At 34.9% G+C, this 22880-nt stretch overlaps 3 protein-coding genes across 3 annotated transcripts; 2 read left to right on the top strand and 1 right to left on the bottom strand.

Moving 5' to 3' along the window:
• Positions 1–2359: 2359 nt before the first annotated feature.
• On the top strand, positions 2360–7125 carry LOC102595396 (uncharacterized). Its single transcript, XM_006361986.2, has 5 exons — positions 2360–2521; positions 3711–4146; positions 5511–5534; positions 5631–6583; positions 6769–7125. The coding sequence occupies exons 2-4, from the start codon at positions 3814–3816 to the stop codon at positions 6564–6566; spliced, it is 1293 nt and encodes a 430-aa protein (XP_006362048.1). The 5' UTR covers positions 2360–2521; positions 3711–3813; the 3' UTR covers positions 6567–6583; positions 6769–7125.
• Positions 7126–10658: 3533 nt separating this feature from the next.
• LOC102589172 (bifunctional phosphatase IMPL2, chloroplastic) lies at positions 10659–15603 on the top strand. Its single transcript, XM_006361968.2, has 9 exons — positions 10659–11226; positions 11325–11403; positions 12304–12398; positions 12480–12529; positions 13330–13454; positions 14327–14393; positions 14556–14645; positions 14955–15066; positions 15188–15603. The coding sequence occupies exons 1-9, from the start codon at positions 10881–10883 to the stop codon at positions 15256–15258; spliced, it is 1035 nt and encodes a 344-aa protein (XP_006362030.1). The 5' UTR covers positions 10659–10880; the 3' UTR covers positions 15259–15603.
• Positions 15604–15692: 89 nt separating this feature from the next.
• LOC102589500 (26S protease regulatory subunit S10B homolog B-like) lies at positions 15693–21195 on the bottom strand. The gene is given in 10 exon segments (NM_001288015.1): positions 15693–16048; positions 16964–17062; positions 17142–17333; positions 17791–17928; positions 18032–18118; positions 18201–18287; positions 18396–18557; positions 18662–18798; positions 18964–19083; positions 21027–21195. Coding segments are annotated over 10 exon segments (1197 nt in total). The 5' UTR covers positions 21127–21195; the 3' UTR covers positions 15693–15973.
• Between the last annotated feature and the right edge of the window lie 1685 nt (positions 21196–22880).

Raw genomic sequence — 22880 nt, 5'->3', positions numbered from 1 at the left:
TCTCTCACTCGCCTCTCTCACTTTATACAATTGATCTTTTTGTATATGTATACCAAAGCAGATTATACAACTGTTTTCTTTTGTATATGTATAGTGAAATATACATATTTATGTTTGCTATGGAGCGCAATTATGCAAACTTTGTTATAGCATACAAATATAAATTTTGTGTTTGCTATATGTGAAAGTTCCTCATTTATATTTTCAATATAATTTTTTAAATTTCTTTTTCATACTTGATTAATAATATATTTTACTTTGAGGGAGAAAATCTATTAAAAACATTTTTGCCTCCTTAAAATTTAGGAAGAATTAAGAATAATACGTATCCTCGCTCATTCAAACCTTGTTTATAATTATTGATTGCGTTGTTATTATTATTGTAATAGTTTATTATAGAAGAAGTCATATTTGGTTGACTCATTAACATAATTTGTCGCCATGTATTCAAGATTTGTTAACGAAAGAAGAATAATATATGTTCAAGATTTATATGCAAAATGGTCCCTTTTTTTTCTCTTAATTTACGGAAAAATTTAACACTTAGCTCTTAAAGTTATATACACCAAAGTGCTAAAATTGAAAAATCAACAATCCCATATCAATTTATTGAAGGACAAATTACAGAAATACACATTTTTTGTTTCACTTATTTTCATTATTCTCTATTACTTTTAAAAATTTCCAAAATCCCCTATTTCTTTAATGTATCTGAACTGCATATTAATGTATCTGAGTTAGTTTTTAATGTATCCAAGCTACATATTAATATATTCGAGCCAGTATTTAATGTATTCGAGCTACATATTAATGTATCCGAGACAATATTTAATGTATCCGAGCTACATATTAATGTATCCGAGCTTCAATTATTGTATCCAATTTTTTTAATTTTTAAGAAATTAATGTAATTAGAAACTTATTAGAGATATATTGTAATTTCATATTAAAACTATGGGATTTATGTAATTTACCCTTTATTGAAACTATATTTCAGTCGAGTTAGAATGTTTACTTTTGGTTCTATATTGACTAGGAATATATCCTACCTCGGATTTATATGTTGTATGAAGAACTTGTAGTAGTTTTATTTAATTTTTTCTGTGTTGCAATATTGATTTGAGATATGAAATTATTTAGAACGATATGATTGATTTAAGGGATGATTTAATTACCTTAAATATAAAAAAAATTAGTATAATTTTGAATTAGTGAAACTCTTAAAAGCATATATTGAATGTGAAAGAAAATAAATAAATAGTTAGGTGTAATATTTCAAACAATTTTTTTATCATTGAAGCTTAAATATATATTTAAAATAACTACTGCTTGCATTAAAGTGGTTAAAAAACTTGTAGATCTCCCAAATTAATTGCAATTTATTGATGAATATGCCACTCACATGACAAAATTAAGGAATCAATCCCAAAATTAATTTCTCAAATTTTATGATACTTCCTTGTCACTTGTAAGCTATGGAATGCGTACTGCGCACTCCGCGTACGATATAAGAAATCACTTTAAAGACTTAAAGCTACCTTTTTTCACTGTCCCATTCTGACAAATTTTCGAAATAAAGAACTAGTGCACATAAAACCTGAAGTACAAAAACTGAAACGCAACGTACCACTTCTAGCAACACCAGCTTATTTCTATATACAATTTTTTTTTTCAGTTAAGAATAACACACATCCGCTGTAATCTCTGCCACAGTTGTTTCCCTTCGGAAAATACTCTATGGTAAGCCCTTTGTTTTTTTAATTAGACTTTTGTAGCTACTGTTCCATTTTCATATTTTTATAGGAGTAGCTATGTTTTCTTACTTTCTTTGCTTCAGTATGTTATTATTGTTGTATTTTATTAATAATCTTTTTTCTTTTGCTTTGTATTATTTTTTGATCGAAAATTTATTAAAAATAGTTTTTTATCTTTTAAAGTAGAAGTAAAGTGTGTATACCTTGTCATTTTCAGATTTCATTACTGAAATTACTCTATTTTTTCTAGATTTCATTCATTAAATTACATATAGTTAATTTATTATTATTATTATTATATATTATTTTTTTGTTAAAAAAGGGTAACTTTAACAGACATGACAAGACGAGAAGGAGTTGCTCGGATGGTAAGCACCTCTCACTTTCAACCCGAAGATTGCGAGTTCGAGTCACCAAAAAAGAAAAAAGGGTGGGAGAGGAAAGGTAAAAAAAAAAAAAAAAAAACACGACAAACAAACAAACAGCGCCACTAAGATGTCTCGTTTTAACGCCGTGAAAATAGAACGATTCTTCACGGCAGAAACGTGCTACAGATAGTTGGACGGAGTTCCAAATTAGTCGTCTAAAACGACTTCACTCCTTTTTGTCTTTCTCTCTCCTCTGCAACTCGGCAGAAGAAGAATCAGAACCTTTTCTCACTCTAAAACCTTTTTCTTTCTCTACATATCTCACACATAACGCCTCCTTTCCCAACTAAAACTCAACTTCACTCCGCCGTACTCGACGGCCGCTGGACGGGTGAAACGGTAGGTTCGATCATGCCGGTTTGTTTTCTCACGGCGATTTAAGTACTTGTCGGTGTTTTATTGTATGAATATAAATCGATTTATTTGTAGAAATGTGTGAGTTTTATGAATAGATACGAGTAGGATTGGTTTGATGAGTGTATATATATATATATATATATGGAAATTCCGATGTTTCCGTAGATAATTTGTGTTCATTTTTCTGGATTGTTATGACTGTTTTTCTCCGCTGCTATTTCGGATCTCTGTGACCTCTATAGTGTTCGGTACTTACTTTTAGGGCTTTTTTTCTAGACTGTTATGCCTGGGTTTGAACTGCAATATTTTTTCCCACAAATTAGCATATGAAATCGACTTTAGCTTCTGTTTTTATGTTCTTAGGTTTTCATTCCTTTTTTAAAAATTAGTTTTCCCCGGTGAAATAAATCTTTGCGGTGTTATGAGGATCCTGTGAGCTGTATTTATTGCATATGGTGCTTTTGTGCATATTAATTATTAAGAAGGGTCTTCGAGACTACTTACTATTTTACCAGATTTGCTAATTGAAGTTCATCTGGTCTGATGGTATTGCAATTCTTCACCATGATGCTTTTTTTCACGGGCATGCTTTTCTTTGATGAAGCCATCATTCGATTCATGATATTGATGTCTGATTTTGAGCAAAAGAAATTTGAACTGTCGTATTCCAAAATTATCAACTTATTGCTATAGCATATGTGAAATTTTATGTTACAGAAAGCATTCTCTCTTTAAAGAGTGTGCCTGGATTCCCATCTTTTGTAGTGCCCATAGCATCCTCTGTAGATCAACAAGTATTGTGTTGGAAGGGGTGTATATTTGGGTGAGTGCTCTATGTGGGATTTGTTGGGGGCAGAGTGATTTGTCCAAGTTTGGAGTGTAAGGTCTTGAACTTTCTTTAAAATGCCACCAATTGTTATAAGATATTATGTTGTGAGGATGGGATCTTGAATTGCCTTGAGATAGTCAAGGTAATATAAAATGTATTAAAGCAGCATATCTGGAGCCATTTGCTTTGTTTTTTTTTTTTCTGTTTTCATTGATATTTCTTTTTCTTATTTTTTGTGTACCAAAAGGATAATGTAATGTAGACATAAGCACATATACAAGTTTTGAGTGTTGATCCTTTGTTTTTGTGAGTTTTCACTTCATTTTCTCTTTATTGCTTCAGAAAATTAAGTTCTCAAGTATTCATTGTTGAGTGAACTTGTTGGTGTTATCATTGATGTGATTCTTAGCTGCCTATGAATTTCACATTTTGTACCTAAGAAAACATGGGTTCAGCTTGTTGTGTTGCTGCTAAAGATAGAGCGGTCATAAATGGATCAACCAGCGAAACTTTACAGAGCGATGTTCGATACTCGCCTTCATGGAGCTTTCGTTGGGATAGTCGGGGACGTGTTGCTGGAGAGGAGACATCAGTCAATTGGTCTTCTGATGGAGTTGGTGGGAATGATAGATTAGAGTTTAAATCTGGAACAACTGTAGAAACCCTTTATGCCTCTGAAGAGGGTAGTCCATTGGATAGTTTTCGATCACTTGCATTGCAGAAGTCACCAGCTTTTGATTGCAACACGGGGAACTCGATGCTTCCTCTATCTGGTAAACCTTAACATGGCTCTCTCTTTACCTTACTTAATGGAGGTGCTAATACCTGATGATTTTCCAAAATGAAGATAAAAGGAACATGAGAATACTGACTGTATATTGAAGAGCTTGCAATCCATTTTTCATTTCTCTCTGATTTGCATGTTGTCCCCCCCTCCCCTCCCCCCCCTCTTAAGTGCATAAAATGAATTGTTCAATTCTATGTGTATGCATTATGAGATCGAGTGAAGGATAGTCTAGTTCTTGACATGGTTTTCGCACTCCATAAGGAGAGAGCTGAACTGGATAGATGTTTACAGGTTTGCTTTTGCAGGCTATTCTGAGAATATCATTAAATTCTTGTTTTATGTTGTGAGATGCTATTCAAGGTTAATCTAATAAATCCAACCTAAGACTTAATTGCCATTGAGTGATATGAGCTGGTTCACATCATTCGACTATAATTGGACTTCATTCATCCTGGAAAAGTAAATTATTGACTTGTCACTAGCTCAAATGATGTAGGTGGTCCTTGAGTTTTATTGTTCTGTTAGTGTAAATATAAATAATTGGTGTTTAAAATATTTGGATTAGTTTCCATGAAGTTGGGGTTCAAATGCTTGGACCAGTAGAAGCTTTTGATCTCCCACGCATTTTTGATTTTTTTTTGTAAATTAATTCATGATTTATTGTGCTGCTGACTTTTATCTCCAAGCATTATTGTTTTCTTTGAATAAAAAATTTGATTTGAATTTTTAGTTAAGTAAACACTACTGAAAGAAGATGCTTACTTTTTCACTTCCTCCCCCTCTTTATCTTAAAAATGAGATTATGCAATAAATGGTTGTGTTCTTCGAAGTTGCTTGATATTTCTTTCTTTGGATATGGTTTTCGTTCTACTTTTGGTGACCATTCTCTGCAGCTGTTAGGAAGTAGTACTGAATTTTTGTTTTTGTACATGGTTAACTCCAAAGCCCTCTTGTCTGGAAATCAACAGTGGCCTTCTCCCGTCATTGCTCCTTTGCTGATTTGAACCCCAGACATATTGGTTGGATGTGGTGTTTAACCAAACCAGACGTGTGATTATACATGTCTTATTTTACATATCTAAGAGATGTCCGTCTCTTTTTGTACTCTCTAGGTCTGTTTGTGACCAGAGGTTGAGTATGACCATGCGTTGTGAAGGAAAAAAGTTTGGTGATTTTAGTTTGTCAGTTCTGTAAATGGAATGTCATTTGCATTATTCTTTTGGTGACCTGTAAGATTCAAGGACATACATTAAAATAGGATATTCTGTTTCCCGGCCTTGAGTTCTATATGAACATGAAAGAGAAACTGATGTATGGTATTGGTTGACAATAATGTGCTTTTTGTACTTTGTAAGATTAACAGTAGTTTTTCCAGAGAGGTAAGAACAATGCAGTCTTAAGTTTGGCTGAAGATATTTTCTGGGCATGTCTCGTATGTTTTTGACTTCTCTGATTTTCTTTCTTTTGGTACTTAGGTCAAAGAATCATTTGAGTCAACAGCAGTGCCATGCCCCTCTCCTTTAAAGCTGTCTTCATCCGATCCCTCTGTTTCATCATTATCTGCATCTCCTTTATCAACAAAAAGTCAATTGCTTCCTGCCAATTCTACTCTTTTGCCTCAATATTCTTCCGGACACCAGCTGGGACGACGAGTTTCTGATAGTCATATACCCAGAATAAAGTCACCTACATTCTCAATTTCTGAAGAATCATCGTCCTTCATGCTCCCTAGTTGGAGTAATGAATCAACCAGGGGCTCAAATGGTGGATCATCAGATGGATGGTCTGTTCCTGCCTTCTCTGACCTGCTTGCAAATCCTCGTAGAGATAGGTGGTCATTCGATAGTGAATCCATGGGTTTCCATCGTGACAAGATGAGCAAAGCTAGTGGTTGGAGTTCTGGTTCACCTTTTATAGATCTCCAAACCTGTGGCATTTGTACAAAACTGTTAACAGAGAGATCTTCATGGTCCTCAAATGAACTTGTTGTTGTTTCTGTACTAATTTGTGGCCACGTTTTCCATGCTGAGTGTTTGGAGAGTATGACGCCAGAATTCAACAAGTATGACCCAGCTTGTCCTATTTGTACTTTTGGGGAGAAGCAGGCATTGAAGATGTCAGAAAAAGCATTGAAAAGTCAGATGGACTTGAAAGCTCGAAAGAGATTCCGGAATCGGGTTGTTGACAGTGATTTTAGTTGCAATCTTGCTTTATTTGATCGACAGAAAAGTGGTGGACATGGTGGAAGGCGTCTCAAGATGAGCTCAAGTTCCAGCAGTATGAAGAGCTCTTCAGGAAAGCCTTTTTTGCTGCGTCATTTTTCATTTGGTTTGAAGGGGTCAAAATCCTTTTCCGAGAGCCCTTCTACTAGGAAAAAAGGTTTTTTCTGGACAAGATCGAGCAAGGAGTAATGCGGTGGATGATAATGGTAACAACATAAATGCTCTTACCGAATAAATTTCATCTGGGAATATCCTAAATGTTTTCTTGCATGTTATATTCTTCTGAAATGCAGTTGGATGTTCTGATAGATATAACTCACAAAGATGCTTCTCTAGTAATGTATCTAATCTCATTTCTGACTACTGAATTGCATTGTTGTCAATTCCACAGGTGGCACAGGTCAGCTCTCTCACCTGGAAGGATAGTAAGAGAGGCATAATAGCGTCAGGTTCTTGCTGGCGGTTATGGATTCCTAGAATTTAGGTTAGGTTCTGAAGTATACAATGTAAGAAATTGGGATTAAAAGATGAATGATCAATTCCTTATATAGGAAAAGAAAAAAAAATGTAGTTATCAGCTGGTAGTTATCATGTTGTACATTCAAAATTTGGTTGTTCCTTGTCAAGGGCATGAAATTATCCCCAAGACTTTTGTATGCTCTTAAGTACTTATCTCTAAACTTGCACAGCAGGTAACTTGACAATTTATATGCCTGCCTGAAGATGTAATGATTTTTTAGCCATGGTATTGTTGTTACAGGAACATCATTTTTTTCTAAATGACGGGTCCAGCATAAAGCAGTAACTCAACCCCTCTCGTCTCTGCCTGAAATGTGATTGCACTAACCAAAAAACAGTTCAGCAGAAGGAAAATAAACTGAAATGGTCTATCTTGAGGATAGTTTTTCTTTTCAATAGACTGAAATGCTTACATGATACAGAAGCTTGTAAACGGCAAATCCTATTTGAACTTTCACTTTGTTTTGGTGAAGATTTGATTTCTAAATTGAAAAGGAAACATATAAACGTAACATGAAATGTAACAGAGCCGCTCAACTATGATATCATGGAGACGTATCATAATTTAAACTTAGAGGAAGGAAAGTATCGGGATTTTTTATTTAACAAACCAAAACATTTTAGTGCAACGACTTAAAGGAGCCTATAAATTACTTTTTTACAACAAACACAATTATAAATTTAAAATGTTAATGACATGCAATAATTAATTAAATCCCGCAAATGGCAAACCTATTTAAAATAATTAAGAAAAAAGTAAAACAATCATAGAATTATCTCAATATAATTCATAGGTCACGAATTTAAATCTAAGAATATAACAATATAAGTGTTTTTGGTTTTTTTTTTAGTGGGGGAGGGGGGCAGAACTCCTAGCGATAAGTTTAATTACGCCTCCTTAAAATGCGGCCTTTTTCTTAAATGTTGCGTGAACTAAAGATAATTTATGTACGGGAATTACCCTTTAATTTTTAAGCCTATCTAAACTACATAAGAATTGTATTGTCCATTATCGGTCGATTAGATGAGCAGAATGAAGCTACTGCTAACGAAACGAGACAATTTGATATTCATTTGTCGTTTTACACCGAAACACGTGTCCTCAATCTCCTACGTGGCAGCTTAGGCGGTGTTATTCCTGCATACGTGTAACTATCCAGTTAAACGCACTCATGTAGAAGCAGTTGATGCTCCACCGTCTCTACCCTTTTTAAATTTAAAAATCACCAGTTAGCTTTTCTAAAAATCTAAACAAGGAAGAGAAGAAAAGAAGATCTGATTTTCCAAATTTTGTTTTCAATTATCTAGCTTTTGTGAAGGAAGGATATGGCGGACTTACGTGATGAACATGGAAATCCAATTCAGTTGACCGACCAATACGGTCATCCAGTGCAGCTGACCGATGAGTACGGAAACCCTATGCACCTTACTGGTGTTGCAACCACAGCCGGCTCTACTGCTCCAACTGTTTTTCCTACCGGCACTGGTGCTGCATCAGTTGGTGAAAAATTGCCACAAATGGCTAGCTATGGTGCTCCGACTATTAGTGAAAAGTTGCACCACACAACTGGGCTAGGTGTTGCTGCTCCTACAATTGGTGAAAAATTGCACCACACAGCTGGCTTAGGTATTGGTACTGGTACTGATGCTCCTACAATTGGTGAAAAATCACACCACACAACTGGCTTAGGTGCTGGTACTGCTGCTGGTGCCGTCTTAGGTGTTGGTGCTGGGACAATTGGTGAAAAGTTGCACCAGAAAACAATACAATCGGAGCAACAGCATCACAAGACGACAGAGCTTCACCGCTCTGGCAGTTCAAGTTCTAACTCGGTATGATATCTTGCATTTTTTTATATCCATCTCATACATGCCTTCTCAACTTCTCATTCTATATTTTTTTTTACTCTAATTAGAGAGAATTTAAACTTGATTTTATTTCCCTTTTAGTCTAATTACTGAAGTGATCACAAGCTATTTATTGCCTTTATAACATTATTAATTAATTACTGTGGTGCAGTCGGAGGATGACGGACAAGGTGGGAGGAGGAAGAAGAAAGGGCTGAAAGAGAAGATAAAGGAGAAATTAATAGGTGGTAAGCACAAGGGTGAGGAACCCCACGCCCATGGTATTGGGACTGGAGCCACAACGACCACTACGAGTGGGATGTCAACTACTGCTCCAGAGCATGAGAAGAAGAGTATGATGGAGAAGATCAAGGAGAAATTACCCGGTCATCACTAGATAAATAGCCCTACCTAAATGGAATAAGAAATGTTGTATTTATGATGTGCGAACTCTTTGATTTTATATCGTGGTAGTTACTTGTGTTCGGTATATGCTTATCGTAGAGCAGTGGTGTAAGTTCAATTGATGTTATATACATAAATGTACGGTTTGTTTCAGTTCCAGCTGCTGCTATTTGGTAGTACTATGCCTCTCCGGTGGGAGGTGGTAAGTATTTCGTGGAGTTAGTTGAGTTGGGTAAAATCTGGCTCAGACACCACGTTCATTCCATCATCCAAAAAAACAGGAATGCCTATATAAATTATTGATTATTCATGGTTAATAGTATGCAAAACCTGATAAGATTTTGGTTGTCGGGTCAAGAGTATTCAAAACTGATTAGATTTTATACAACTCATATAACCATTAGTTTTTTTTTTTCTAATATCTGTTATATTTATCTAATAGTATTACTATTCCATCCTTTTAAAAAAGAATGATCTCATTTTTTGTTCATTCTTTTTAGTCTCTTTAAAATTAAAAAAGAATGACTTTTTCTTTTTTTATAATATTTTAATTTCAGTCTTTTAGTGACATTTTTAAGGCAATAAGATTAAAAGACAATTTTATACATTTGACATAATTTTAATTTAGGACTACAAGATTCAATTTTTTTTTTATTTTCTTAAACTCCGTGTCAAGTTAAACTAAATCATTTTTTGTGAAATAGGGAGTATTTTTTATTCTATACATTGATTACGTGAGACCTTTTCACCTATAAATAGTCATTTTTTATTCTCTCTGAAGTATTCAAATTTAGAAAAAATGGGAGAAGTGTGAAATAGTATAAATAGTGGTTTTTTCTTTGTGGAGTATTCAAATTTAGAAAAAATGAGAAGTGTGAGATAATATTATAGTGTATAGTTGATGATGAAGATGCACCTCAATCAGAGATACTTGTAAGTTGATCTGCTGCTTTTCACCTTTTATTAATCGAAAACGGTCTTTTTACTTTTTAAAGTATGAACAAGATAAGATTGTGTACATGTTGTTCTTTACAAATTTCACCTTTTATTAATCGAAAACGGTCTTTCTGCTTTTTAAAGTATGAACAAGATAAGATTGTGTACATATTGTTCTTTACAAATTTCACTTGTGAATTTACACTGAGCCTACACTATATCAAAAATGATTTTTAGTGATAATTAATAAAAAAATAATAGTTTAGTTGCTGCTAAAAACACTCTTTGTAAATGTCTCTAAAATTATAGCGACACTGAATTCAATAACAATTAACTAATGTAGGTAAAGATTTTACCACTTTTCCCTCTCGTAGACGAATGATTCGAGAGAGTAATTGATTATGATGTTCAAACTCCACATGAATATGCCTTTATTAAAACATCAGCGTTGTTGGGTTACGGACCTGAACAACTAAGGCAATAACCCCATTAATCATAGAATATTGAATAATTATTAAAACAACAAACCAATAATATGAACCACTACCCTAACAATCTTATTATCGATTCGAATTATTAGTTTGACTCAAATAAGATGATCTCTTAAAAAGAGAACAATAAACAAAAAACGTTATACGCATCGGACGGTGGAAAACACATCATCTTCCATACTTGCCCTTTTCAATAAGCCGCTTTATTCATTACGCCACCAGTACTCTTTCTCACTCTCAACTCCCACCCGATCTTTGTCTCGTGAACCCGTCCTTTTCCCGCCTATTAAACAAAGCTCTCCAAATGCAGATGCAAATCCTTTCTCTATCTCCCCGCAACTCTTTACCTCTTTCCTCATCAATCTCTGCATTCTCCGGCTGTAATAGCCGGAAAATCGTCTCCGGTTCGCTTGCTTTTCCACATTCCGATATCAATTCGTTTCCGATCTCGCACGGAATCAAATTGGCGTCGCCTATGATGACTTCGAATTGTGTGCTCCCTAATCAAGCACAGATTGCTGATTTAGGAGTTGAGGACTCAGACCTCGACAAATTCGCAGCTGTTAGTAACAAAATTGCTGATGCTGCTGGTGAAGTCATTCGCAAATACTTCCGGAAGAGCTTCGATATTCTCGATAAAGAAGATTTAAGTGAGTGTTTCGTTGATTTTACGCGGATAAATTGCTTGCGGAGTTCAGTTTTCCAGTGATTTTTTAATTTTTTTTTTTTTTATAAATTTGTGGTTAAGGTCCGGTGACAATTGCTGATCAAGCGGCAGAGGAATCCATGGTGAAGATAATTCAAGAGAATTTCCCTTCCCATGCAATGTGAGTTAGTTAAGCTCGCACAAGTTTTGATAGTGCCAGTATGATAGTATTTGATTTCTAATGCGTGTTTGTAAAAATTAAAACTTCCCTATTTTAGTAATTCAATTGCTGGAGCTGAAAGTGGCCTGTGGTAGGAATGAGCATTTTCAGCTTGGCCTCACTGTTGCTTTAGTATCACTGTTAGCATACGATACTTGTGATTTGCGAATATAATCTTATATTTGCCATTCGAGAAAGGTCACCATCTCGTTTTGGTTATGCACTTGCTGTAAACTTATTTTGTGATATGCCTATGTGTCTCTACCGAGAACCAAAGTTGTCTAGAAAAAGTAGAGATACTGTACAGTTAAATGATCTTAGTCAGTGAAACCAATTACTTGAAGGTCTTTTTGGCTTGCAACAAATATCAAGAAGCCAAAAGCTTTGTATAATCTTTGACATTTTCCTCCCCCTGAATTGAACTTTTTCAACATTTGCCTCTGAACTTTGATAAGGCTGTAGTAGAATACAAGTGAGGTCTCCGTAAGTTTTAAGTTTTAACTGGTACAGTTCAGTCTATTTACTTGTATGATGCCGATACAGAAGGTCAGAATTGAGAAAAGAGCATTCATTCGAGATGATAAGATAATCCTTAGTTGAATACCTTCCACACTTCTAGGAGCTCCACAAGCTAGAGATGCCTACTCCGACATATTTGTTCTAAAATCTAAGGAAAACGACTTAATTTGACAGATACGAGTCAATGCAACTCTTACAGATCCGTATATGTTCTTGATATTTTGCAATGTGTCATGGCCAGTGTGTTGTCTATATTTGATTTATTTCGTCTCTATTTCATATATCAAGCCATATATGTATGTTTGTATGTTGAAAACTTGTATTTAAACTGCTTGGTGATAGTTATGGAGAGGAGAAGGGATGGAGGTGTCAAGAGGAAACTGCAGAGTATGTTTGGGTTTTAGATCCAATAGATGGTACTAAGAGTTTCATTACAGGTACCTGCTTGTCTTTCTCATATCAACTCTGTTCAACTTATAGTTCAAATATTCATTCATATGGATACCTTTTACTTGCAGGGAAACCTGTGTTTGGCACTCTTATTGCTCTGTTGTACAAAGGTAAACCGGTATGAATCGCCAGCCAGTTGATTGTATTTATATCAATAAAAAACCTTGCTCGCTACTAGATCAATGAAAGCTTGCTTTTTAGTCCTGTCAACTTTCAATGTTTCTCCCAAATTCTGTTGGCATTGTGACAGCATTTGTTGGTGAGAAGCCTAGTCAAGTATTTACACTAAGAAGGCTTCTGTTGGCATACTTTTGATTTGTAACTGTAGCTAACAAAATTTGCTCTTAGTAGAACCTATAATCATGTTTAACTTATAAAAAAGTAAAAGGAGATAGGTACTCATAATATATAACAGAAAGTAAAAGGATATTTTGTGTTTGGTGGACTAAATACAACTGAATATCCATTTTTAGAACATGCTTAATGACCTCTTCGTTTCGTTTGTCTCACAATAGTAAAGTTCTAAATCATTTGGTATATGCATAGTTCCTGAATGCATTGTATGATTGTATAGATGCTCCCTTGTCCTGAATTTAGAATATTGATGTTTATTTAAGAAATTAGCAATATCATGTAGATTCTTGTATTTTATATCTTAGTAGTTGTCAACGCAATATCGTGTAGGTGTTTTTTTTCCCTATTGCCATCTGGGCTCGCTCGTGTTAGGAATATTGTGTTTGGCTCTAGAACCACTTTATTTAGCTTTCCCTTGATGTAATGAGAGTTCCAGCCTATGATACCATAGGTAATCTCCTTTTATATTATGCTACGGTAAGACTGTGAGACCCACTATGCAGGTAATCTGTGGTTTCGAAAGTTGGTGTATACATGATCTTCTCTTCATTTCTGCTTTTCTAGATTCTTGGCGTTATTGACCAGCCTGTACTGAGAGAGAGGTGGATTGGTTTAAGTGGGCGACGAACTACCTTGAATGGGCAAGAAATATCCACACGCAACTGTTCAAGTCTTTCAAAAGCCTACATGTATGTTTCTCCTTGGAACCCTTTCTCTCCAAAAATACAACATTGTTACTCAGCTTCGTTTATTTCTGAAAAGGTAAATGTTTATAAATAAAGGTACCAAGAAGGTAAAAATACAGCAGACTAAACTACTGCCTGAAGCAGAAAAAGAACTATATGTGTCCCATCTCTCCTAAGAAATTCAAATACTCATCCATGTTTTCCATAACACTCCTTTTACACCAAAAAATAAATTCAGAAGACATCTATGTTTTTATCCTGGATGCATGTTGTTTTGTCCCTTCAGCCATGTTGTCCATAAGAAAGACATGTAGGTAATTCTTCTCTGTATTGACTGCTGACTCTTAGCCATTGTCAGATGTTGCAATTTCTCCAGTAGGCTCCTACATTTGGTTGCATAATGCAATTAATACAAATCCTGTTGAGTAGCTCCCAACACTACCTTGCCTTCACAATGAATGAGATGGCGATTGACTGTTTCTAACTCTTCTTCACACGTGTAGCATCTATACTTAAAATAATGCCTCCCTTCTGTAGATTATCCTGTGTTAGACAAGTTCCTTTGCTTTTGTTTTCCATTGCCAATCTGATTCATACATCCAGTGTTGTTTCTGTCGCATAGTGTAACAACTGTTGACATTGAATTTTCCATCATTGCTTGCAGTCCAAAACATTGAATCTTTCTTGTTTCCCTAAAATTTAACACTGTCAAGCATTTGTGAGCAAATTCATCTATTTCCCAATCATTGAGGTCCCTTCTAAAGATTAGCTGCCAACCATTATTTGAGTACTTGTATTCTGTGTATCAGTTCAACTTATCAGGGATACCAATATGTGCTGCATCTACTTTCTCATTTTCGTTCTTTCAAGTTCAGGTACACTACTAGCCCACATTTGTTCGAAGGGGATGCTGAGATTGCCTTTGCTCGTGTTAGAAGCAAGGTATTTAATATTATGGCAAGATAGGCAAAAACTGAGGAAGGAACAAGAAGGGCAACGAGAAGATCTGAGTAGGAGGAAACTAAAGAGGAAGAAGAGAATGAATAAGTTGCACTTTCTTTCCTCCACTATGAATTCTTATCTCTTCCTGTATTTCTGTTACAGGTGAAAGTTCCACTGTACGGATGTGACTGCTATGCTTATGCCCTATTGGCTTCTGGATTTGTGGATCTTGTAATAGAGTCTGGTCTTAAGGTCAGCTACTCTGCTCTCTGCACTATTGCCTAGATTAATAAAGATATGATTAAACTTGCCAAATATGTGTATGAGCCTTTTCCTTCCTTATAGAGGACAGCAACCATATTCTCATTGAACATGTCAAATGGAGTGGTAACTGATTAGAGTTTCGGTATATCAATATATCCCTACTGCCTGATAAATATATTGATGCAGGGTGAAATTTTTGCTGTTTTACATCCCTCAGCCAGTGGGCAGTGACATTAAATTGCTTTTTTAACTTTCATAACCTCTTATGCTGATATTTAAAAGAAAAAACAATTTCAGCCGTACGACTTCCTCTCACTTGTACCAGTAATAGAAGGTGCTGGAGGAACAATAACCGACTGGAAAGGACAACATTTTAATTGGAAAGCTTCTGCTGGTTCACCTGCCACAAGTAATTCTTAGCTCTGTTCTCATTTCAAATTATCATTTCATATACACAAGCTAACCTTTGGATGTCTAAAAATATGCCCTCCAATTCGATATGTGAATTGTATCCTAACTTCGCTTAGCAGGTTTTAATGTAGTGGCAGCCGGTGATAAACAAGTTCACCAACAAGCTTTGGATGCATTGCAGTGGCACTAGAGGCTGCTGTGTTTCACTGTGTTGGCTCAAATCGCCTTTGGCAAATATCATAGTTATTGATTACTTTGCTGCTGAGTCTCTACATCAATTTTAAATTTTGAATTGAATTATGGTGGTACTCTGTTGTTAGTTATTTAATCAGAATGACTACTTGTTATTTTACAACAAAATATAAAATTGGAAGAGAACACAAAATACTGGGTTTCACAATTAATTAATCGCTTGTGCTTCCTCAGTGTTAATTATACTACCAAAGATCCTGAGCTAAACAGAGTTGATTGGATCCCTCTGCTGTATTACTCTTGTATTTTTCAACCCTGTAGTGAAAATATTTTTTTTATTGAATAGCCCGTGTACCAAGAACAACCTTTGTAAAGGTAAGATAATGCATACACCCCATCCTTTCCAGACCCACTTGTGGGGTATACACTAGGTTGTTGTTAAAACCTTTTTTTTGGGCCTAATGCCAATCAGAATTCAGTACATAGCAACGAAAAAACAGTAAATAAACATCCACCGTATTCTATTCTACCAATCCTTCAACAAACATCATGAGAATGAAAACACAATAAATGCAGCTGCTTTCAGAGAAAGAGGATTCTGCATTACATAATTTAAAATACAGAATAAACAAACTCAAATGGTACAGCAAACCAAAGACCGCATCCGGCGCTATCATACCATTGAAATTGGTCCATGGCATTCACCCACATGCTTATTCCTTACCAAAATCAGCACTGTAGTGAGCACTTGATTCAAGTTTCTTTGCTTCATTCAGTTTCCTTACAGCCTACAAGAAAGTTGTCTCAGGCAATGGAAGATGAAAAATAATACTCATTAAGTACTAGAAAACACAAGGTATCTCTCTGGAACAAAGTTCAAATAATGACAAATAGGAAAAAGAAATTAACTCATAATACTATCATTGTATAAACAACATCTCTTCCGAAACAAAGTTCCAATGTGAAATATACGACTTACTGATCTACATTCCTAAGAGAAAGAATTTCAAGCGTTCTTTAATTAAAATAAGAAATTAAGGGGTCATTTGGTAGGGTCTACAAAAATAATGCTAAATAGAGTTTTTACTGGTACATTTGTGTTAGTAAAATGATTGTATTAGAAATTAGTTATACATAGATTATTTCTTATGCATTGTTTGGTTTGGTGTATTCAAATAGCATGCATTGCATAAAAAAAATTATTTACTAAGATACCCTCCACAATTGTGGTGAAAAAAATGTAAAAAAAACTTTTGAGGGGCAATGAGGTCTTTAATTATGCTAAATGCAAGCATTACTAATACCTGAATTTCCATATATTAGAAAAATACACACCTCAATACACAATAGAGTGTAACTAATGCAAGCATTAGTTATACATAGGTTGACAAAGTGTGCCAAACAAGGTACTCCTATTATACAAAGCTAATGCATGCATTATTCTTTAAAATTATGCACTCTACCAAACGACCCCTAAGCGTGGTACACAGGGTAGTTGTACAAAATCTAAACCAGAGTGCTTCACATAATAGCATGTGAATATAGAATTACCATGAATCACTAAATTTCTCTTTTAATTAACACCACCAACATTTTGGTAGCGTGAAGACCTCAATAGAGTGGAACTCAAAAAACAGTCTGTCAGTGAAATTAAAAAATTACCGATTTCCTAACAGAAATTTCAGAAGAAAAGAAAAAATTACCTTCATGAAATCCTCATGGATGACATAATCACGCTCTGCACGAATTGCAAACATACCGGCTTCAGTGCAAACATTCCGCATATCAGCCCCATTAAATCCCTGAGGTAAAACAATCATCAGAAACTTTGATGCAATAGAAGCAGTACAATAGTGTTTCTTGTTAGCATCATTAGCAAACCTCAGCGAGCTTAATAGCAGCCTCATAATCAATTTCACCATGTTTGGCAATCCCAGCAGCATGGATCTTGAGGATTTCCATTCTTGATTGTTCATTAGGCAAGGGTATTTCTATCTTTCTATCTAATCGACCAGGACGAAGAAGAGCTGGGTCCAAAACATCAGGTCTATTTGTTGCCATAATCATTTTTACCTGAAAAAAGAATAAATGATTAAATAGGTTCAGGTGAACAAACAATATCTTCCTCCTGTTTCATGCATTCTACTCTTCTTCAGGAGTATGTTAAAAAATTACTGTGTAATTCTGTGCTTGAAATTTCAAGAGTTGAAAATAAAAAAAATCTAAGCCCTAATGTCACCCCCGCCCTCCAAAAAACCAAAAAAAAAGAAGAAAAAACAGCCAAGAAAGAAAACATAAGCATAGGGTCATTTAAATGGTGTATCATTTTATGCACAGATTCCAACAGTATATTTATATGCGACTAATCTCCTGCCTTAATAAAAAAACCCAACTTGAAGAATTCTTTTTGATACGGCAGGGAAAATCAAACTAAGAGAGTTCAAAGAGAAACTTGAAAGCATGTGCATCTTAGATCATGGACAATCACAACACATTTTCTTGGAAATATACATTTAAGATCAATACAGACCTTTCCAAGCTGGTCAAATCCATCCAACTGATTGAGCAACTCCATGAGCGTTCTTTGGATTTCACGGTCTGCACTGGTTCCCTCACTAAAACGACGTCCACCAATTGCATCTATCTCATCCATGAATATGATGCAGGGCTACAAATAAAGATAATAAGTGTCAACATTTTAAGGCAACTCCGGAATCATTCATCAAGTCGAACACTCCCAATATATGCAGCAAATCTATTTAAAGTCTTACTTGGTGATCACGAGCATAGTTAAACATTTCCCGAATTAATCTTGCACTCTCACCAATGTACTTATCAATAATGGCACTTGATACAACCTGCAGCAATCACCAATTGTAAAAGGCCACATAATGAGATGCTATTAGACTGGAGATATTACTAAAGCTCTAGTACACAGACCTTTAAGAAATTGGCATCAATGTTGCTAGCGATTGCCCTGGCTAACAATGTCTTGCCTGTTCCAGGTGGCCCATAGAGAAGAACACCCTGAGACAAAAGCCTCGGTCGCCTCAGAAGTGATATTACAAGCAAAAGCATTTCTGCCCATGCCGACAAATGTATAATAACGCGGAAAAATTATGTTGAATGATTTACCTTTGGAGGCTTAATCCCAACCCGGAGGAAAAGCTCAGGGTTCATTAGAGGTAACTCAATGGATTCTCTCAGCTCCCTGATCTGATCTGACAGTCCACCCACGGCAGAGTAACTGATGTTGCCAGGATCTTCATGAAGCATGTTGTATACAACAGGATCAACCTGCCATTAATTTCTCATCATAAGGTATTGGGGATGGACAAATGTAATAATTTTAAATGTAGGCCCAGACGTTTAACGCTTGCAAGCAAAATAGAACTACTAACTTCACGGGGGAGTGCCCGCATGATTGTAAGTGTTGTCATATCGAGAACCACTCGTGTGCCTGAAGTCAGTTTTTCCTTGTCAACTTTACTGCGACAGCCAACCACATACCTCGGACCGCTGCTAGCTTTTACTATCACTGAGAAGGTAATGGAAGATACTGATTAGTCCCATAGCTTCATGCTAGTTTCTTAGTAACTTATTTCATGTAAAAAAAAAAAGGAAAATAAGCACTTTGTGATCAATAGTGCATTCCTTGGAGCAAGAAAGTAAATAAATATTAGTCAGGATAAAGGGTACTTACAACGCTCATTATCTAGAGGTCGGAGCACTTCTCCTATGATCTGTCCAACACTCTGAAGTGACTTCAAATCATCTTCTGTTTTAGCATATTCCTTTTTGGTAGCCCGCAAGTTCTCTCTCACTGAGAAGAGTAACTTTATAATCAGTAATAGAAGATCAAAAAGAATATAAATATTATGAAGACCAAGAATTAAGTTGCTTATTAGATTATGGAACACAACATAATAGAAGGAAGAAATAGCAAGGAACAACACTCAAGGGTGTGACCTAGTGGTCAACGAAGTGGGTTAAGAGCCATGAGGTTTCAAGTTCAAAACCGTCAAATCCTAGCAGAGACAAATAAAACACTAAGTGATTTCTTCTCATCTGTCCTAGCCTTGGTGGACTAAGTTACCTGGCACCTGTTGCTGATGGTAGGTGGCAGGTATCCCGTGGAATTAGTCAAGGTGTGAAAAACAATAAAAAATCAAGGAACAGTCATGAAGTACTACAAAATGTATCACTAGCCCCGGATCACTAATAACAAAAAACTGATCCATATATCTCAATCTCTGATGTATAACAAACGAGGTTATACAAACTCCAAGAAACAAAGGCCAAAGTCGGAGAATATATTGGGCGAGCACATGCATACGCTCCCATTTCCAAATAAGAAGCTTTGGTTTATGAGGGTTCTATAGTAGGGATCTGTATCAGAATAGCTACACCACCCTTTCTGAACAAAAGGATAGATGATTTTAATAGATTAAAATACGTCAAAGCATGCTTAAATAGATCATCGAGCTATACTTGGTTGACTGATGAAGTATGACAACCCAACCCAGTCGCACTTGTACTTAGTGGAGTAGAAAGGCATAATAGTGAAGAAACAAAATCTAACAAATGGAAACACCAAACAAATTGGCATGATCTAGCCAATGGTTTCCCCCAAAAAGATCCCGTTAATTATCAGAAAAGGAATCTATTGTCCGACGAACAAGAATTCTAGACAACTACGAAAAGATATGAACATTTGTTAAATTCAATCTTTATGAATCATTCTTACAGTAGGCCACCTTTACATGTAGTTTAATGGACTTATTCACTTGCATTGTCTTGTCTTATTTGGTTTTTCACAATTTTTATCACCAAAAGTTTTGCCTAAAGATAGATACAGACTAATTACCCCTATGCTAATCATTTATGATCTACTTACCTGAAGCAAGTAAAAAGTGTAATCATTGGTCATTTGAATTGTTGGAAACTGGTAGCGTGATAGCATCCAAGGGAGCATGCATAGAAGATGACCTCGAAGGCTTGGAAATACTTTACAAATACTTTCATGTGCTAATGTTATTGGAAGATGACATGCTAGTCATACGAAGGACCAAAGAAACCAAAATTAGTGTTAAAGTGCATTAAACTTGAAACTATAGCACGTATTTGTGCCGCAGCACAAAATGTGTTGCACAAAGTAGAAAAGTTCAGTCAAGTGATTTGGGCCGTGGGGCAAAAATGGAGTGGGATGGTCCCTACTAGACCTTGAACTTCTAGTTTAAGGATATTTTGATCTTTTTCAGCATTCCCATTTGCTCATTATTATAAATACTTCTAATCATCCCACTGATTAGGATCTTAATTTTAGTTTTGGAGAAGTTGAATTATGAGAAGCTTAGCCTAAATTTAACCCTTCCAAAACACAATAAAAGTTGTGCGTCAATAATCCTGCATTATATTACAAACATTAAAAGTTGTGTGTCAATAATCAATATGTTTACTCTTTTGCCACAGAAAACACAATATCTAATCTTACCTACAATAAAAGGAACATCGAAAGAACAAAAACCCTAAGCATCGGAACTGAATTTCAATATTCGCGAATTTACAACAATTAGGAGTAAATAATAGTAATTGATGATAACAAAAGTCCTAAGCATCGATAATGAATTTTAATATCCATGAAATTTACCACATTTTGGAGTAAATAATAGCAATTAGTGATATTAAACCTACAAAAAATATTTCAGCCACCGAAATCAATGTCAGAAAAAGAGAACTAGGGTTTAAGATTTCTGAGAACGGCACCTGTCCGAACCCGAGCATCAAGCTCCTTGTGCTGAAGGAGCTTTTTCCGATAATCGGCCAGTGCAGTACGGCGTCGGACGGCGTCTTCTTCGGTCGCCATGGCGCTTAAGCTCAAAGATCTGAACTGATTTCTGATATCCGAGTGACCTCTCGACTTGAGGACCAAGAAACGTATAGATCCCTGTTAAGAAAATACCAATTTATTTGCCGTTGTTTGTAAATATATAATCTTCTAATTATACTATTCGTAAGGAAATAATACGGAGCAGCTTTCTTGTTGGGCCGTGGGGTTTCGCGATTTTATTCAGGCCCAGTGCAGAGCCCAATAAAGGGGAAAGAACGAACTCATTTGCACTTTTGCCCTTATTTTGTCATCGTCTTTTATTTTCGCCCCTCAAGATGAATAATTTTTTGGGAAAATTTTCAAAACAACAATATTTTAGCTTTAAGTGGGACTCCTTAGCAACATTTTCATTATTTATTAAAAATGTCATTATTTTAGTTTGTTAAGGGATTAGTTATGTATTTATTTTATTTTGATTAATTTGAAAGAATACAAATAATTAATAACATAAATAGTCATCTTTCTATCGAGCGTTTTTTTGCTTTCTTCTTAAGAAGATCAAAAAATAAATAAAAAAAAATTAGTTTGTCTTCCGAATCATTCATCTGATAACTTCCAAAGCTTCTTCAAGTCGAATACGGCATATTTTTGAAATAGAATTTTTCAAAATTGACGACTATAAATTTGTCGCATCCAGTGAACAATAAAAAAATAATCAGTATTTTTTTTTTATTATTTGTTTGGCTGAGATATTCGTATATGTCGAGTACAAGAGTGTTTTTTTTATTGAATCGGTGAAATCTTTGTATGTATTGGGATTTATAGTTTTTTCGAACATTTTGTATCCAAATTATGATGTCTAACGAATGAAATTATTATTTTTTAGTTTAGTAGCTATTTTTTTCTGTTTGAATGCATACAATAACTTGTATCCCATTAAGTTAATGTAACTAATCGATCATGAACTATATGTTGAATACAACAATATATGAATACAAAAGTGAGATGAAAATACAAAGTTATAAATACAAAGTGATATTGAATATAAAATTATGAATACAAAAGAAATATTTTCTTCATTTGAAATACAAAGTGACTTTGAAAGGTAAAGTAGGCACATAAAATACAAAACTTGTTGGTATACAATTAGGTTGAATACAAAACAAAAGAGAAATACAAACTTGTTCACATATAAATTGAGATTGAAATACAGAATGAATACCCAATAAAATACAAAATTGTTAGCATACAGTTAGAATGAATACAAATTAAGAAGGAAATTCAAACAGGTTGGTATATTAATTGAGATTGAAATACAATGTAAAAACAAAAAATGTGAAACTTTTTTATATATAGATAGAATGAATACAGTCAGCCCAATAAGCTACTCAATTTAAACTATTTTTTTCAGTTATATTCTCCATAACACAAGTTGTAATTCAAACTTTTTTTTCCCGAATAAAGTAAAACTTTTTGTGAGTCATGTTGTATTCTCTTGTCGTAATTCCCACTCTTATATCTCAACATGTTTGATGAAATGTACAATTCATCCAAAAAACTGTTACAACCCAACTAATATATTAGGTCCATATAGACTATTATGAAAGCCTAAAGCTACGTTTGAAATCTATATTATAAGAACTTATGCCTCAAGTTCTCTCTCAACTCACGTAAAGTATTGCAATATTGCAATAATCTGTAATATTGCAAATATTTAGGAGCTTTTTTGAGTTCATCTGCGAATAGCTCATATCAAGAGACAAGAGGTAAGGAATAAAATGTTACATCCT

Source organism: Solanum tuberosum, unplaced genomic scaffold (assembly GCF_000226075.1).
Source record: "Solanum tuberosum cultivar DM 1-3 516 R44 unplaced genomic scaffold, SolTub_3.0 scf00377, whole genome shotgun sequence".
Taxonomy (NCBI): Eukaryota; Viridiplantae; Streptophyta; class Magnoliopsida; order Solanales; family Solanaceae; genus Solanum; species Solanum tuberosum.
The sequence above is the reverse complement of the archived record's forward strand: the minus strand, read 5'-3'. Positions and strand labels throughout refer to the sequence as shown.

What these genes read in the sequence shown, in the direction of transcription:
- LOC102589172 (XM_006361968.2), top strand. Translation starts at nt 10,881, where the DNA reads ATGCAGATGCAAATCCTTTCTCTATCTCCCCGCAACTCTTTACCTCTT. An exon ending in AATTTCCCTTCCCATGCAAT is followed by an intron (nt 11,404 to 12,303) that starts GTGAGTTAGTTA and finishes GCTTGGTGATAG; the next exon opens with TTATGGAGAGGAGAAGGGAT. An exon ending in TTGCTCGTGTTAGAAGCAAG is followed by an intron (nt 14,394 to 14,555) that starts GTATTTAATATT and finishes TTTCTGTTACAG; the next exon opens with GTGAAAGTTCCACTGTACGG.
- LOC102595396 (XM_006361986.2), top strand. Translation starts at nt 3,814, where the DNA reads ATGGGTTCAGCTTGTTGTGTTGCTGCTAAAGATAGAGCGGTCATAAAT. An exon ending in TGCTTCCTCTATCTGGTAAA is followed by an intron (nt 4,147 to 5,510) that starts CCTTAACATGGC and finishes GTACTTTGTAAG; the next exon opens with ATTAACAGTAGTTTTTCCAG. An exon ending in ACAGTAGTTTTTCCAGAGAG is followed by an intron (nt 5,535 to 5,630) that starts GTAAGAACAATG and finishes TTTGGTACTTAG; the next exon opens with GTCAAAGAATCATTTGAGTC.